Source organism: Rana temporaria, assembly GCF_905171775.1.
Source record: "Rana temporaria chromosome 2 unlocalized genomic scaffold, aRanTem1.1 chr2k, whole genome shotgun sequence".
Taxonomy (NCBI): Eukaryota; Metazoa; Chordata; class Amphibia; order Anura; family Ranidae; genus Rana; species Rana temporaria.
In genome coordinates, this window is record NW_024404415.1 from 793995 (window position 1) to 812653 (window position 18659).

The 18659-nt window shown below is 59.2% G+C and overlaps 1 protein-coding gene across 1 annotated transcript; it reads left to right on the top strand.

The window, feature by feature from the left end:
* The first annotated feature begins 6185 nt into the window (after positions 1-6185).
* On the top strand, positions 6186-7661 carry LOC120921647 (proline-rich extensin-like protein EPR1). Its single transcript, XM_040334162.1, has one exon. The coding sequence runs from the start codon at positions 6186-6188 to the stop codon at positions 7659-7661; it is 1476 nt and encodes a 491-aa protein (XP_040190096.1).
* Positions 7662-18659: the final 10998 nt, after the last annotated feature.

The window sequence follows — 18659 nt, forward strand, 5'->3', positions numbered from 1 at the left end:
TCAGCGTTGTGTTAGGAAAGCGAATGAATATTCTCTTTCTTCGCCAATCAGGTGCTCGGGTCTGTTATCTGTCACCTGATTGGCTGAAACGACAGGCGCTGTTATTGGACACCTATCAGGCATCCAATCATAGCAGAGGACGGGAGAAGACATTGAGGAGTGTGGAGAACATCGCCGCTGTGACCCGCTGCCCTTCCGAGACAGGGTAAGTGCCGGGCGGGCGGGGATGCACACTGGCAGCAATTGATGGGCACAGTGGTTGCGTTTGATGGGCACAGTGGCTGCATTTGATGGGCACAGTGGTTGCGTTTGATAGGCACAGTGACTGCGTTTGATGGGCACAGTGGCTGTATTTGATAGGCACAGTGACTGCGTTTGATGGGCACAGTGACTGCGTTTGATGGGCACAGTGGCTGTGTTTGATGGGCACAGTGGTTGCGTTTGATAGGCACAGTGACTGCGTTTGATGGGCACAGTGGCTGTATTTGATAGGCACAGTGACTGCGTTTGATGGGCACAGTGACTGCGTTTGATGGGCACAGTGGTTGCGTTTGATGGGCACAGTGGCTGTGTTTGATGGGCACAGTGGCTGTGTTTGATGGGCACAGTGGTTGCGTTTTGTGTCACAGTGGTTGCGTTTGATGGGCACAGTGACTGCGTTTGATGGGCACAGTGGCTGTGTTTGATGGGCACAGTGACTGCGTTTGATGGGCACAGTGGCTGTATTTGATAGGCACAGTGGCTGCGTTTGATGGGCACAGTGGTTGCGTTTGATGGGCACAGTGGCTGTGTTTGATGGGCACAGTGGTTGCGTTTTGTGGCACAGTGGCTGCGTTTGATGGGCACAGTGGTTGCGTTTTGTGTCACAGTGGTTGCGTTTGATGGGCACAGTGGTTGCGTTTTGTGTCACAGTGGCTGTGTTTGATGGGCACAGTGGCTGTGTTTGATGGGCACAGTGGCAGCAATTGAGGGGCACACTGGCAGCAATTGATGGGCACAGTAGCGGCAATTGATGGGCACACTGGCAGCAATTGATGGGCACACTGGCAGCAATTGATGGGCACAGTAGCGGCAATTGATGGGCACAGTGGTTGCGTTTGATGCGCACAGTGGCTGCGTTTGATGTTTTTTTCAGTTTGTGCCCCCCCAAAAAATGTGAGCACCAGCCGCCACCCCTTTTACCCATAACCTGACCTTGCGTTGTCCTTCTCAATCTCATACCTCCAGCTTAGTGCCCGGCGGCCACCTGGTGGTAGAAGAGGGAAGTACAACCAGACCGAACTTCGGGAGAAGTCACTACACTGTCCACTCCTGACAAGGGATACGGCGAGGATCTCCCTGACCACACCCCCAGGGGGCGCTACAATCACAGATAAAATACCAATAAAATACAATTACGCTTTTGGTTGTGAGACGACAAGATGTGGGAAATGGGGTATGAATACTTTTTCCAGGCACTGTAGATTTTATATACATTGGCCCAAATTCACGTAGAGCGGCGCATCTTTAGACCGGCGTAGCGCATCTCATATGCGCTACGCCAACGTAAATCAGTGAGGCAAGAACAGTGGGGTAGATTCAGGTAGCAATTGCGTCTGCGTAACCATAGTTACGCAGCGCAATTGCTTACTTGCGCCGGCGTTTCGAATGCTCCTGATTCAGGAACCTCGTTACGCCGACTGCAGCCTAAGATATGCGCGACATAAGGCTCTTATGCCCGCATATCTTAGGCTGCATTCTTACGTTGGCCGCTAGGTGGCGTTCCCGCTGTGCTCTGCGTATAGTATGCAAATTGCATACTCACGCCGATTCACAACCCTACGCGAGCCCTGCATACGCAGTTTACGTCGTTTGCGTACGTCGTTTTTTTGCGTAAGGCTGCCCCTTCTATAGCAGGGGTAGCCAATGCTAAAGTATACCCGTCGTTCCCGCGTCGCAAAATTTGAAATTTACGTCGTTTGCGTAAGTGAATCGTGAATGGCGCTGGACGCCATTCACGTTCACTTTGAAGCAAATGACGTCCTTGCGACGTCATTTACCGCAGTGCACGTCGGGAAAGTTTCCCGACGGAGCATGCGCACTACGCTCGGCGCGGGAACGCGCCTAATTTAAATGATTCCCGCCCCCTACGGGATCATTTAAATTGCGTGCGCTTGCGCCGGGCATTTTGCCGGCGCGCCCGTGCAATTTACGGAGCTTCTGCTCCGTGAATCAAGGGCAGCGGAGCAAATTTGCGGGGGCGCAGGGCAAAAACGTTGCCCTGCGCCTCCGTAATAAATGCGCAAATCTACTTGAATCCGGCCCAGTATTCACAAAGCACTCGCTCCCAAACTTGCGCCGGCGTAATGTAAATTGGCCGGCGTAAACCCGCCTAATTCAAAGTAGGAAGGCAGTTGGTGTGATCTAATAAAATGACGCGTGACCCCATGTAAATGAAGGGCCGAACGAACGGCGCATGCGCGCGCATGCTCAGAATCACGTCGCATATACTCCCTAAGATACGTCGGCTCAATGCGTACGACGCAAACGTAACCTACGCCCAACCCCATTCACGTACGACTTACGTAAACGGCGTAGATCACTGCGACGGGCGCAAGTACGTTCGTGAATTGGTGTATCTCGGTCATTTGCATATTCCAATGCGTAAATCTACTAAAGCGCCCCTTGCGGCCAGCGTAAATATGCGCCCAAGATACGACGGCGTAGGAGACTTACGTCGGTTGGATGGAGCCGAAATTCAGGCGTATCTGGTTTCAAGAATACGGCGCAGAGATACGACGGCGCATATTTGCACTTACGCGGCGTATAAGAAGATACTTTGGCGTAAGTCTTTGTGAATCCCGGCCGTTGTATTCATATTTTTGTTACACTTTCTATACTTTTCATGATACATTGTATATCACACACCCCGTGTACATTGTATACAGACTGATAAGGGCTCATTAAAGGGCCGGCGCCCTCCCCTCCCCCAGGCATTGTATATAATGAACTTCACATCCCATAAACCAACATCATAAAGAGACTTTACAACCCGGAGAGCGGAATATTCCGGATCGGATCCGCCCCGTCCGAAAATCCTCCACTGGGGGGGGTGAAGTATAAAGAAACCCGGGAATATATACAAAGCGGGGGATGGGACGTTCTCCCGGGGGGTCAGCTTACCCCAATCAGACCGACATGACCCCGGGGTCACCACACCCCCTGTTTTCCCCAATCAGACGGACATGACCCCGGGGTCACCACACCCCCTGTGTTCCCCCAATCAGACCCACATGACCCCGGGGTCACCACACCCCCTGTGTTCCCCCAATCAGACCCACATGACCCCGGGGTCACCACACCCCCTGTGTTACCCCAATCAGACCGACATGACCCCGGGGTCACCACACCCCCTGTTTTCCCCAATCAGACGGACATGACCCCGGGGTCACCACACCCCCTGTTTTCCCCAATCAGACGGACATGACCCCGGGGTCACCACACCCCCTGTTTTCCCCAATCAGACGGACATGACCCCGGGGTCACCACACCCCCTGTGTTACCCCAATCAGACGGACATGACCCCGGGGTCACCACACCCCCTGTTTTCCCCAATCAGACGGACATGACCCCGGGGTCACCACACCCCCTGTTTTCCCCCAATCAGACGGACATGACCCCGGGGTCACCACACCCCCTGTGTTCCCCCAATCATTCCGACATGACCCCGGGGTCACCACACCCCCTGTGTTCCCCCAATCAGACCCACATGACCCCGGGGTCACCACACCCCCTGTGTTCCCCCAATCAGACCCACATGACCCCGGGGTCACCACACCCCCTGTGTTACCCCAATCAGACGGACATGACCCCGGGGTCACCACACCCCCTGTTTTCCCCAATCAGACGGACATGACCCCGGGGTCACCACACCCCCTGTGTTACCCCAATCATTCCGACATGACCCCGGGGTCACCACACCCCCTGTGTTCCCCCAATCAGACGGACATGACCCCGGGGTCACCACACCCCCTGTTTTCCCCAATCAGACGGACATGACCCCGGGGTCACCACACCCCCTGTGTTACCCCAATCAGACGGACATGACCCCGGGGTCACCACACCCCCTGTTTTCCCCCAATCAGACCCACATGACCCCGGGGTCACCACACCCCCTGTGTTCCCCCAATCATTCCGACATGACCCCGGGGTCACCACACCCCCTGTTTTCCCCAATCAGACGGACATGACCCCGGGGTCACCACACCCCCTGTGTTCCCCCAATCAGACCCACATGACCCCGGGGTCACCACACCCCCTGTGTTCCCCCAATCATTCCGACATGACCCCGGGGTCACCACACCCCCTGTGTTACCCCAATCAGACGGACATGACCCCGGGGTCACCACACCCCCTGTTTTCCCCAATCAGACGGACATGACCCCGGGGTCACCACACCCCCTGTGTTACCCCAATCAGACGGACATGACCCCGGGGTCACCACACCCCCTGTGTTCCCACAATCAGACCCACATGACCCCGGGGTCACCACACCCCCTGTGTTCCCACAATCAGACCCACATGACCCCGGGGTCACCACCCCCCCTGTGTTCCCCAATCAGACCCACATGACCCCGGGGTCACCACACCCCCTGTGCTCCCCCAATCATTCCGACATGACCCCGGGGTCACCACACCCCCTGTTTTCCCCAATCAGACGGACATGACCCCGGGGTCACCACACCCCCTGTGTTACCCCAATCATTCCGACATGACCCCGGGGTCACCACACCCCCTGTTTTCCCCCAATCAGACCCACATGACCCCGGGGTCACCACACCCCCTGTTTTCCCCCAATCATTCCGACATGACCCCGGGGTCACTACACCCCCTGTGTTCCCCCAATCAGACCGACATGACCCCGGGGTCACCACACCCCCTGTGTTCCCCCAATCATTCCGACATGACCCCGGGTCACCACACCCCCTGTGTTCCCCAATCATTCCAACATGACCCCAGGGTCACCACACCCCCTGTGTTCCCCCAATCATTCCGACATGACCCCGGGGTCACCACACCCCCTGTGTTCCCCCAATCATTCCGACATGACCCCGGGGTCACCACACCCCCTGTGTTCCCCCAATCATTCCGACATGACCCCGGGGTCACCACACCCCCTGTGTTCCCACAATCATTCCGACATGACCCCGGGGTCACCACACCCCCTGTGTTCCCCCAATCATTCCGACATGACCCGGGGTCACCACACCCCCTGTGTTCCCTCAATCATTCCGACATGACCCCGGGGTCACCACACCCCCTGTGTTCCCCCAATCAGACCCACATGACCCCGGGGTCACCACACCCCCTGTGTTCCCCCAATCACACCCACATGACCCCGGGGTCACCACACCCCCTGTGTTCCCTCAATCATTCCGACATGACCCCGGGGTCACCACACCCCCTGTGTTCCCCCAATCAGACCCACATGACCCCGGGGTCACCACACCCCCTGTTTTCCCCCAATCAGACCCACATGACCCCGGGGTCACCACACCCCCTGTTTTCCCCCAATCATTCCGACATGACCCCGGGGTCACCACACCCCCTGTGTTCCCACAATCAGACCCACATGACCCCGGGGTCACCACACCCCCTGTGTTCCCACAATCAGACCCACATGACCCCGGGGTCACCACACCCCCTGTGTTCCCCCAATCATTCCGACATGACCCCGGGGTCACCACACCCCCTGTTTTCCCCCAATCATTCCGACATGACCCCAGGGTCACCACACCCCCTGTTTTCCCCCAATCAGACCCACATGACCCCGGGGTCACCACACCCCCTGTGTTCCCCCAATCATTCCGACATGACCCCGGGGTCACCACACCCCCTGTTTTCCCCAATCAGACGGACATGACCCCGGGGTCACCACACCCCCTGTGTTACCCCAATCAGACGGACATGACCCCGGGGTCACCACACCCCCTGTTTTCCCCAATCAGACCCACATGACCCCGGGGTCACCACACCCCCTGTGTTCCCCCAATCATTCCGACATGACCCCGGGGTCACCACACCCCCTGTTTTCCCCCAATCAGACCCACATGACCCCGGGGTCACCACACCCCCTGTTTTCCCCCAATCATTCCGACATGACCCCGGGGTCACTACACCCCCTGTGTTCCCCCAATCAGACCGACATGACCCCGGGGTCACCACACCCCCTGTGTTCCCCCAATCATTCCGTCATGACCCCGGGTCACCACACCCCCTGTGTTCCCCAATCATTCCAACATGACCCCAGGGTCACCACACCCTCTGTGTTCCCCCAATCATTCCGACATGACCCCGGGGTCACCACACCCCCTGTGTTCCCCCAATCATTCCGACATGACCCCGGGGTCACCACACCCCCTGTGTTCCCTCAATCATTCCGACATGACCCCGGGGTCACCACACCCCCTGTGTTCCCCCAATCAGACCCACATGACCCCGGGGTCACCACACCCCCTGTGTTCCCCCAATCACACCCACATGACCCCGGGGTCACCACACCCCCTGTGTTCCCTCAATCATTCCGACATGACCCCGGGGTCACCACACCCCCTGTGTTCACCCAATCAGACCCACATGACCCCGGGGTCACCACACCCCCTGTTTTCCCCCAATCAGACCCACATGACCCCGGGGTCACCACACCCCCTGTTTTCCCCCAATCATTCCGACATGACCCCCGGGTCACCACACCCCCTGTGTTCCCCCAATCAGACCCACATGACCCCGGGGTCACCATACCCCCTGTGTTCCCCCAATCATTCCGACATGACCCCGGGGTCACCACACCCCCTGTTTTCCCCCAATCATTCCGACATGACCCCGGGGTCACCACACCCCCTGTGTTCCCCCAATCATTCCGACATGACCCCGGGGTCACCACACCCCCTGTGTTCCCCCAATCATTCCGACATGACCCCGGGGTCACCACACCCCCTGTGTTCCCCCAATCATTCCGACATGACCCCGGGGTCACCACACCCCCTGTTTTCCCCCAATCATTCCGACATGACCCCGGGGTCACCACACCCCCTGTGTTCCCACAATCAGACCCACATGACCCCGGGGTCACCATACCCCCTGTGTTCCCCCAATCATTCCGACATGACCCCGGGGTCACCACACCCCCTGTGTTCCCCCAATCATTCCGACATGACCCCGGGGTCACCACACCCCCTGTGTTCCCCCAATCATTCCGACATGACCCCGGGGTCACCACACCCCCTGTGTTCCCCCAATCATTCCGACATGACCCCGGGGTCACCACACCCCCTGTTTTCCCCCAATCATTCCGACATGACCCCAGGGTCACCACACCCCCTGTGTTCCCACAATCAGACCCACATGACCCCGGGGTCACCATACCCCCTGTGTTCCCCCAATCATTCCGACATGACCCCGGGGTCACCACACCCCCTGTGTTCCCCCAATCATTCCGACATGACCCCGGGGTCACCACACCCCCTGTGTTCCCCCAATCATTCCGACATGACCCCGGGGTTACCACACCCCCTGTGTTCCCCCAATCAGACCCACATGACCCCGGGGTCACCACACCCCCTGTTTTCCCCCAATCATTCCGACATGACCCCGGGGTCACCACACCCCCTGTGTTCCCCTAATCAGACCCACATGACCCCGGGGTCACCACACCCCCTGTTTCCCCCAATCAGACCCACATGACCCCGGGGTCACCACACCCCCTGTTTTCCCCCAATCAGACCGACATGACCCCGGGGTCACCACACCCCCTGTGTTCCCCCAATCATTCCGACATGACCCCGGGGTCACCACACCCCCTGTGTTCCCCCAATCATTCCGACATGACCCCGGAGTCACCACACCCCCTGTGTTCCCCCAATCATTCCGACATGACCCCGGGGTCACCACACCCCCTGTGTTCCCCCAATCATTCCGACATGACCCCGGGGTCACCACACCCCCTGTGTTCCCCAATCATTCCGACATGACCCCGGGGTCACCACACCCCCTGTGTTCCCCCAATCATTCCTACATGACCCCGGGGTCACCACACCCCCTGTGTTCCCCCAATCATTCCGACATGACCCGGGGTCACCACACCCCCTGTGTTCCCCCAATCATTCCGACATGACCCCGGGGTCACCACACCCCCTGTGTTCCCACAATCATTCCGACATGACCCCGGGGTCACCACACCCCCTGTGTTCCCCCAATCATTCCGACATGACCCGGGGTCACCACACCCCCTGTGTTCCCCCAATCATTCCGACATGACCCCGGGGTCACCACACCCCCTGTGTTCCCACAATCAGACCCACATGACCCCGGGGTCACCACACCCTCTGTTTTCCCCCAATCAGACCCACATGACCCCGGGGTCACCACACCCCCTGTGTTCCCCCAATCAGACCGACATGACCCCGGGGTCACCACACCCCCTGTGTTCCCCCAATCAGACCCACATGACCCCGGGGTCACCACACCCCCTGTGTTGTTCTCTTCCTGGTCATTTCTGTAGTTTAATTTAATACTTTAAAGTTTTTTATTTTATATATGATAACTTTCCCGTATATCAGGAGCTCCACCCCGGGGGGCAGAAATAGAGGATATAAAATACATGCCCCCCCCCCCCCGATAGGGGATCAGCACTCCGGTGTTCACCCAATGCCCCTGAGATGGGGGTAGAGTGACACCCAGTGGTCATTCAGCTAAGTGCAGGGAGTGGTGATCACAATATAATAAAGATGAGAATTTTCTGCCTTTCCTCTTTGTGTTGGGGGATGGGGGGGGGGGCAGAATCTGGAGACGGACCCCCGACTGACAACGGGACACGAAAGTGGAGGGAAATCTGTGACATTGGAAGCATTTTGTCTCGATGGCACCAACACTGACTGTAGAGGAGTCCCTCTGACTCCAAGGACCGCCATCATTAACCCCTCCATACCTGGAGACCCCAATGGGCCCCTTCTCCTCGGGGTGAGGTGTACGCCAATGGGCCCCTTCTCCTCGGGGCGAGGTGTACGCCATTGGGCCCCTTCTCCTCGGGTGAGGTGTACCCCGATGTGCCCCTTCTCCTCGGGGTGAGGTGTACGCCAATGGGCCCCTTCTCCTCGGAGTGAGGTGTACGCCAATGGGCCCCTTCTCCTCGGGGTGAGGTGTACGCCATTGGGCCCCTTCTCCTCGGGGTGAGGTGTACGCCAATGGGTCCCTTCTCCTCGGGGTGAGGTGTACCCCAATGGGCCCCTTCTCCTCGGGGTGAGGTGTACGCCAATGGGCCCCTTCTCCTCGGGGTGAGGTGTACCCCGATGGGCCCCTTCTCCTCAGGGTGAGGTGTACGCCAATGGGCCTCTTCTCCTCGGGGTGAGGTGTACGCCATTGGGCCCCTTCTCGGGGTGAGGTGTACGCCAATGGGCCCCTTCTCCTCGGGGTGAGGTGTTCGCCAATGGGCCTCTTCTCCTCGGGGTGAGGTGTACGCCATTGGGCCCCTTCTCGGGGTGAGGTGTACGCCAATGGGCCTCTTCTCCTCGGGGTGAGGTGTTCGCCAATGGGCCTCTTCTCCTCGGGGTGAGGTGTACGCCATTGGGCCCCTTCTCCTCGGGGTGAGGTGTACCCCGATGTGCCCCTTCTCCTCGGGGTGAGGTGTACCCCTATGGGCACCTTCTCCTCGGGGTGAGGTGTACGCCAATGGGCCCCTTCTCCTCGGGGTGAGGTGTACCTCGATGTGCCCCTTCTCCTCAGGGTGAGGTGTACCCCAATGGGCCCCTTCTCCTCGGGGTGAGGTGTACCCCAATGGGCCCCTTCTCCTCGGGGTGAGGTGTACCCCAATGGGCCCCTTCTCCTCGGGGTGAGGTGTACCCCAATGGGCCCCTTCTCCTCGGAGTGAGGTGTACGCCAATGGGTCCCTTCTCCTCGGGGGCGAGGTGTACGTCAATGGGCCCCTTCTCCTCGGGGTGAGGTGTACACCAATGTGCCCCTTCTCCTCGGGGTGAGGTGTACGCCAATGGGCCCCTTCTCCTCGGGGTGAGGTGTACGCCAATGGGCCCCTTCTCCTCAGGGTGAGGTGTTCGCCAATGGGCCCCTTCTCCTCGGGGTGAGGTGTAGGCCAATGGGCCCCTTCTCCTCGGGGTGAGGTGTACGCCATTGGACCCCTTCTCCTCGGGGTGAGGTGTACGCCAATGGGCCCCTTCTCCTCGGGGTGAGGTGTACGCCAATGGGCCCCTTCTCCTCAGGTGAGGTGTACGCCAATGGGCCCCTTCTCCTCGGGGTGAGGTGTACCCCAATGGGCCCCTTCAGCTCGGGGTGAGGTGTACGCCAATGGGCCCCTTCTCCTCGGGGTGAGGTGTACGCCAATGGGCCCCTTCTCCCCGGGGTGAGGTGTACGCCAATGGGCCCCTTCTCCTCGGGGTGAGGTGTACCCCGACGGGCCCCTTCTCCACGGGGTGAGGTGTACGCCAATGGGCCCCTTCTTCTCAGGGTGAGGTGTTCGCCATTGGGTCCCTTCTCCTCGGGGTGAGGTGTACGCCAATGGGCCCCTTCTCCTCGGGGTGAGCTGTACGCCGATGGGCCCCTTCTCCTTGGGGTGAGGTGTTCGCCATTGGCTCCCTTCTCCTCGGGGTGTGGTGTACGCCAATGGGCCCCTTCTCCTCGGGGTGAGGTGTACGCCATTGGGTCCCTTCTCCTCGGGGTGTGGTGTACCCCGATGGGCCCCTTCTCCTCTGGGTGAGGTGTACACCAATGGGCCCCTTCTCCTCGGGGTGAGGTGTACGCCAATGGGCCCCTTCTCCTCGGGGTGAGGTGTTCGCCAATGGGCCCCTTCTCCTCGGGGTGAGGTGTACACCATTGGGTCCCTTCTCTTCGGGGTGAGGTGTACGCCAATGGGCCCCTTCTCCTCGGGGTGAGGTGTACACCAATGTGCCCCTTCTCCTCGGGGTGAGGTGTACGCCAATGGGCCCCTTCTCCTCGGGGTGAGGTGTACGCCAATGGGCCCCTTCTCCTCAGGGTGAGGTGTTCGCCAATGGGCCCCTTCTCCTCGGGGTGAGGTGTAGGCCAATGGGCCCCTTTTCCTTGGGGTGAGGTGTACGCCATTGGACCCCTTCTCCTCGGGGTGAGGTGAATGCCAATGGGCCCCTTCAGCTCGGGGTGAGGTGTACGCCAATGGGCCCCTTCTCCTCGGGGTGAGGTGTGCGCCAATGGGTCCCTTCTCCTCGGGGTGAGGTGTACGCCAATGGGCCCCTTCTCCTCGGGGTGAGGTGTACGCCAATGGGCCCCTTCTCCTCGGGGTGAGGTGTACGCCAATGGGCCCCTTCTCCCCGGGGTGAGGTGTACGCCAATGGGCCCCTTCTCCTCGGGGTGAGGTGTACCCCGATGGGCCCCTTCTCCACGGGGTGAGGTGTACGCCAATGGGCCCCTTCTCCTCAGGGTGAGGTGTTCGCCATTGGGTCCCTTCTCCTCGGGGTGAGGTGTACGCCAATGGGCCCCTTCTCCTCGGGGTGAGCTGTACGCCGATGGGCCCCTTCTCCTTGGGGTGAGGTGTTCGCCATTGGCTCCCTTCTCCTCGGGGTGTGGTGTACGCCAATGGGCCCCTTCTCCTCGGGGTGAGGTGTACGCCATTGGGTCCCTTCTCCTCGGGGTGAGGTGTACCCCGATGGGCCCCTTCTCCTCTGGGTGAGGTGTACACCAATGGGCCCCTTCTCCTCGGGGTGAGGTGTTCGCCAATGGGCCCCTTCTCCTCGGGGTGAGGTGTACGCCATTGGGTCCCTTCTCCTCGGGGTGAGGTGTACCCCGATGGGCCCCTTCTCCTCTGGGTGAGGTGTACACCAATGGGCCCCTTCTCCTCGGGGTGAGGTGTTCGCCAATGGGCCCCTTCTCCTCGGGGTGAGGTGTACACCATTGGGTCCCTTCTCTTCGGGGTGAGGTGTACGCCAATGGGCCCCTTCTCCTCGGGGTGAGGTGTACCCCGATGGGCCCCTTCTCCTCTGGGTGAGGTGTACACCAATGGGCCCCTTCTCCTCGGGGTGAGGTGTACGCCAATGGGCCCCTTCTCCTCGGGGTGAGGTGTTCGCCAATGGGCCCCTTCTCCTCGGGGTGAGGTGTACACCATTGGGTCCCTTCTCTTCGGGGTGAGGTGTACGCCAATGGGCCCCTTCTCCTCGGAGTAAGGTGTTCGCCAATGGGCCCCTTCTCCTCGGGGTGAGGTGTACACCATTGGGTCCCTTCTCTTCGGGGTGAGGTGTACGCCAATGGGCCCCTTCTCCTCGGGGTGAGGTGTACGCCAATGGGCCCCTTCTCCTCGGGGTGAGGTGTACGCCATTGGGCCCCTTCTCCTCGGGGTGAGGTGTACGCCAATGGGCCCCTTCTCCTCGGGGTGAGGTGTACGGCAATGGGCCCCTTCTCCTCGGGGTGAGGTGTACGCCAATGGGCCCCTTCTCCTCGGGGTAAGGTGTACGCCATTGGGCCCCTTCTCCTCGGGGTGAGGTGTACGCCAATGGGCCCCTTCTCCTCGGGGTGAGGTGTACGCCATTGGGCCCCTTCTCCTCGGGGTGAGGTGTACGCCATTGGGCCCCTTCTCCTCGGGGTGAGGTGTACGGCAATGGGCCCCTTCTCCTCGGGGTGAGGTGTACGCCGATGGGCCCCTTCTCCTCGGGGTGAGGTGTACGCCATTGGGCCCCTTCTCCTCGGGATGAAGTATATGCCATTGGGCCCCTTCTCCTCGGGGTGAGGTGTACGCCATTGGACCCCTTCTCCTCGGGGTGAGGTGTACGGCAATGGGCCCCTTCTCCTCGGGGTGAGGTGTACGCCGATGGGCCCCTTCTCCTCGGGGTGAGGTGTACCCCAATGGGCCCCTTCTCCTCGGGGTGAGGTGTACGGCAATGGACCCCTTCTCCTCGGGGTGAGGTGTACGGCAATGGGCCCCTTCTCCTCGGGGTGAGGTGTACGGCAATGGGCCCCTTCTCCTCGGGGTGAGGTGTACGCCAATGGGCCCCTTCTCCTCGGGGTGAGGTGTACGGCAATGGGCCCCTTCTCCTCGGGGTGAGCTGTTCGCCAATGGGCCCCTTCTCCTCGGGGTGAGGTGTGCGCCAATGGGCCCCTTCTCCTCGAGGTGAGGTGTACGCCAATGGGCCCCTTCTCCTCAGGTGAGGTGTACGCCAATGGGCCCCTTCTTCTCAGCGTGAGGTGTACGCCAATGGGCCCCTTCTCCTCTGGGTGAGCTGTTCGCCAATGGGCCCCTTCTCCTCGAGGTGAGGTGTACGCCATTGGGTCCCTTCTCCTCGGGGTGAGGTGTACGCCAATGGGCCCCTTCTCCTCGGGGTGAGGTGTACGCCATTGGGTCCCTTCTCCTCGGGGTGAGGTGTACGCCAATGGGCCCCTTCTCCTCGGGGTGAGGTGTACATCATTGAGCCCCTTCTCCTCGAGGTGAGGTGTACGCCATTGGGTCCCTTCTCCTCGAGGTGAGGTGTACGCCATTGGGCCCCTTCTCCTCGGGGTGAGCTGTTCGCCAATGGGCCCCTTCTCCTCGAGGTGAGGTGTACGCCAATGGGCCCCTTCCCCTCGGGGTGAGGTGTGCGCCAATGGGTCCCTTCTCCTCGGGGTGAGGTGTTCGCCAATGGGTCCCTTCTCCTCGGGGTGAGGTGTACGCCAATGGGCCCCTTCTCCTCGGGGTGAGGTGTACGTCATTGGGCCCCTTCTCCTCGGGGTGAGCTGTTCGCCAATGGGCCCCTTCTCCTCGGGATAAAGTATATGCCATTGGGCCCCTTCTCCTCGGGGTGAGGTGTACGCCAATGGGCCCCTTCTCCTCGGGATAAAGTATATGCCATTGGACCCCTTCTCCTCGGGGTGAGGTGTACGGCAATGGGCCACTTCTCCTCGGGGTGAGGTGTACGCCAATGGGCCCCTTCTCCTTGGGGTGAGGTGTACGCCAATGGTCCCCTTCTCCTCGGGGTGAGGTGTACGCCAATGGGCCCCTTCTCCTCGGGGTGAGGTGTACGGCAATGGACCCCTTCTCCTCGGGGTGAGGTGTACCCCGATGGGCCCCTTCTCCTCGGGGGAGGTGTACGGGGGGGTACTGATGTGAATAAGGACGAAGGCAGAAAGATCAGAATGAACACCCCAAATAAAATATTTGATTTTATTGATGCTGTAATTGTGTCTTTACACTGTTAACCAGAAACTCCTGAGGAAGCTCTAAAAAGCGAAACGTGTTGAGTGTTGTGATACATATAACCTTGATATGGATGGTCTCATTTCCTCATGTTTTTTACTTTTGTTAATAAAATATTCGATTTTATTGATGCTGTAATTGTGTCTTTACACTGTTTACCAGAAACTCCTGAAGAAGCTAAAAAAAAAGGTGAAACGTGTTGAGTGGTAGTGTCTGTATACATGCTGTGTTGTGGAACTTATAACCTTGACATGGATGGTCTCATTTCCTCATGTTTTCTTTTACTTTGTTAAAAAAATATTCGATTATATTGATGCTGTAATTGTGTCTTTACCAGAAATTCCTGAAGAAGCTCTAAAAAGTGAAACGTGTTGAGTGTTGTGGAACATATAACTTTGACATGGATGGTCTAATTTCCTCATGTTTTTTACTTTTGTTAATAAAATATTCGATTTTATTGATGCTGTAATTGTGTCTTTACACTGTTTACCAGAAACTCCTGAAGAAGCTCTAAAAAGCGAAACATGTTGAGTGCTGTGGAACATATAACCTTGACATGGATGGTCTCATTTCCTTTATTGATGCTGTAATTGTGTCTTCACACCGTTTCCACTCTGAACACCGTTAAAATCCTGAGGTTTGTTACCCCCCCTCATTTTTCGCTGTGGCACCTATTTGAGGGATATCAAACTCCCATTCCTCCTGCGACCGCTTGGAATCTGACTTTTTAGGTGGGGGTGCTCTGAACACACGTGTGACGTTTAATTTTCAAGTTTCTATACAGTTTTATAGCGGCCTCGCATAATATACATCTTACCAGAAACTCCTGAAGAAGCTCAAAAAAAAGGCGAAACGTGTTGAGTGGTAGTGTCTTTATACATGCTGTGTTGTGGAACTTATAACCTTGATATAGATGGTCTCATTTCCTCATGTTTTTTTTACTTTGTTAATAAAATATTAAATTTTTTTGAGGCTGTAATTGTGTCTTTACCAGAAACTCCTGAAGAAGCTCTAAAAAGCAAAACGTGTTGAGTGTTGTGGAACATATAACCGTCTCCACCCCCTCCTGACAGGAACCTGCTGGGCCCCTCCCACAGCTCTGCTCTCTCTCTCTCCTTGTGCTGGGGTAGTGGTCTTGTCTCTGCCCCCTCCTGTAGTGGGTGGAACCTACTGGGCCCCTCCCACAGCTCTGCTCTCTCTCCTTGTGCTGGGGTAGTGGTCTTGTCTCTGCCCCCTCCTGTAGTGGGTGGAACCTACTAGGCCCCTCCCACAGCTCTGCGCTCTCTCCTTGTGCAGGGAGACTGGTCTTGTCTCTGCCCCCTCCTGTAGTGGGTGGAACCTGCTGGGCCCCTCCCACAGCTCTTCTCTCCCTCTCTCCTTGTGCAGGGAGACTGGTCTTGTCTCCGCCCCCTCCCGTAGTGGGTGGAACCTGCTGGGCCCCTCCCACAGCTCTGCTCTCCCTCTCTCCTTGTGCAGGGAGACTGGTCTTGTCTCCGCCCCCTCCTGTAGTGGGTGGAACCTGCTGGGCCCCTCCCACAGCTCTGCTCTCTCTCTCCTTGTGCAGGGAGACTGGTCTTGTCTCTGCCCCCTCCTGTAGTGGGAGGAACCTGCTGGGCCCCTCCCACAGCTTTGCGCTCTCTCCTTATGCAGGGAGACTGGTCTTGTCTCCGCCCCCTCCTGTAGTGGGTGGAACCTGCTGGGCCCCTCCCACAGCTCTGCTCTCCCTCTCCTTGTGCAGGGAGACTGGTCTTGTCTCCGCCCCCTCCTGTAGTGGGTGGAACCTGCTGGGCCCCTCCCACAGCTCTGCTCTCTCTCTCCTTGTGCAGGGAGACTGGTCTTGTCTCTGCCCCCTCCTGTAGTGGGAGGAACCTGCTGGGCCCCTCCCACAGCTCTGCGCTCTCTCCTTGTGCAGGGAGACTGGTCTTGTCTCTGCCCCCTCCTGTAGTGGGAGGAACCTGCTGGGCCCCTCCCACAGCTCTGCGCTCTCTCCTTGTGCAGGGAGACTGGTCTTGTCTCTGCCCCCTCCTGTAGTGGGAGGAACCTGCTGGGCCCCTCCCACAGCTCTGCTCTCTCTCCTTGTGCAGGGAGACTGGTCTTGTCTCTGCCCCCTCCTGTAGTGGGAGGAACCTACTAGGCCCCTCCCACAGCTCTGCTCTCTCTCTCCTTGTGCAGGGAGACTGGTCTTGTCTCTGCCCCCTCCTGTAGTGGGTGGAACCTGCTGGGCCCCTCCCACAGCTCTGCTCTCTCTCTCCTTGTGCAGGGAGACTGGTCTTGTCTCCGCCCCCTCCTGTAGTGGGTGGAACCTGCTGGGCCCCTCCCACAGCTCTGCTCTCTCTCTCCTTGTGCAGGGAGACTGGTCTTGTCTCTGCCCCCTCCTGTAGTGGGAGGAACCTACTGGGCCCCTCCCACAGCTCTGCTCTCTCTCTCCTTGTGCAGGGAGACTGGTCTTGTCTCCGCCCCCTCCTGTAGTGGGTGGAACCTGCTGGGCCCCTCCCACAGCTCTGCTCTCTCTCTCCTTGTGCAGGGAGACTGGTCTTGTCTCTGCCCCCTCCTGTAGTGGGAGGAACCTGCTGGGCCCCTCCCACAGCTTTGCGCTCTCTCCTTATGCAGGGAGACTGGTCTTGTCTCCGCCCCCTCCTGTAGTGGGTGGAACCTGCTGGGCCCCTCCCACAGCTCTGCTCTCCCTCTCTCCTTGTGCAGGGAGACTGGTCTTGTCTCCGCCCCCTCCTGTAGTGGGTGGAACCTACTGGGCCCCTCCCACTGCTCTGCGCTCTCTCCTTGTGCTGGGGTAGTGGTCTTGTCTCTGCCCCCTCCTGTAGTGGGTGGAACCTGCTGGGCCCCTCCCACAGCTTTGCGCTCTCTCCTTATGCAGGGAGACTGGTCTTGTCTCCGCCCCCTCCTGTAGTGGGTGGAACCTGCTGGGCCCCTCCCACAGCTCTGCTCTCCCTCTCTCCTTGTGTAGGGAGACTGGTCTTGTCTCCGCCCCCTCCTGTAGTGGGTGGAACCTACTAGGCCCCTCCCACAGCTCTGCGCTCTCTCCTTGTGCTGGGGTAGTGGTCTTGTCTCTGCCCCCTCCTGTAGTGGGTGGAACCTACTGGGCCCCTCCCACAGCTCTGCGCTCTCTCCTTGTGCTGGGGTAGTGGTCTTGTCTCTGCCCCCTCCTGTAGTGGGTGGAACCTACTGGGCCCCTCCCACAGCTCTGCGCTCTCTCCTTGTGCTGGGGTAGTGGTCTTGTCTCTGCCCCCTCCTGTAGTGGGTGGAACCTGCTGGGCCCCTCCCACAGCTCTTCTCTCCCTCTCTCCTTGTGCAGGGAGACTGGTCTTGTCTCCGCCCCCTCCTGTAGTGGGTGGAACCTGCTGGGCCCCTCCCACAGCTCTGCTCTCTCTCTCTCCTTGTGCAGGGAGACTGGTCTTGTCTCTGCCCCCTCCTGTAGTGGGAGGAACCTGCTGGGCCCCTCCCACAGCTTTGCGCTCTCTCCTTATGCAGGGAGACTGGTCTTGTCTCTGCCCCCTCCTGTAGTGGGTGGAACCTGCTGGGCCCCTCCCACAGCTCTGCTCTCTCTCTCCTTGTGCTGGGGGAGTGGTCTTGTCTCTGCCCCCTCCTGTAGTGGGAGGAACCTACTGGGCCCCTCCCACAGCTCTGCGCTCTCTCCTTGTGCAGGGAGACTGGTCTTGTCTCTGCCCCCTCCTGTAGTGGGAGGAACCTACTGGGCCCCTCCCACAGCTCTCCGCTCTCTCCTTGTGCAGGGAGACTGGTCTTGTCTCCGCCCCCTCCTGTAGTGGGTGGAACCTGCTGGGCCCCTCCCACAGCTCTGCTCTCTCTCTCCTTGTGCAGGGAGACTGGTCTTGTCTCCGCCCCCTCCTGTAGTGGGTGGAACCTACTGGGCCCCTCCCACAGCTCTGCTCTCTCTCTCCTTGTGCAGGGAGACTGGTCTTGTCTCCGCCCCCTCCTGTAGTGGGTGGAACCTGCTGGGCCCCTCCCACAGCTCTGCTCTCTCTCTCCTTGTGCAGGGAGACTGGTCTTGTCTCTGCCCCCTCCTGTAGTGGGAGGAACCTGCTGGGCCTCTCCCACAGCTTTGCGCTCTCTCCTTATGCAGGGAGACTGGTCTTGTCTCCGCCCCCTCCTGTAGTGGGTGGAACCTGCTGGGCCCCTCCCACAGCTCTGCTCTCCCTCTCTCCTTGTGCAGGGAGACTGGTCTTGTCTCCGCCCCCTCCTGTAGTGGGTGGAACCTACTAGGCCCCTCCCACAGCTCTGCGCTCTCTCCTTGTGCTGGGGTAGTGGTCTTGTCTCTGCCCCCTCCTGTAGTGGGTGGAACCTACTGGGCCCCTCCCACAGCTCTGCGCTCTCTCCTTGTGCTGGGGTAGTGGTCTTGTCTCTGCCCCCTCCTGTAGTGGGTGGAACCTGCTGGGCCCCTCCCACAGCTTTGCGCTCTCTCCTTATGCAGGGAGACTGGTCTTGTCTCCGCCCCCTCCTGTAGTGG

Excerpts from the sequence above, each read along its gene's own strand:
- LOC120921647 (XM_040334162.1), top strand. The coding sequence starts at position 6,186 with ATGACCCCGGGGTCACCACACCCCCTGTGTTCCCCCAATCATTCCGTC.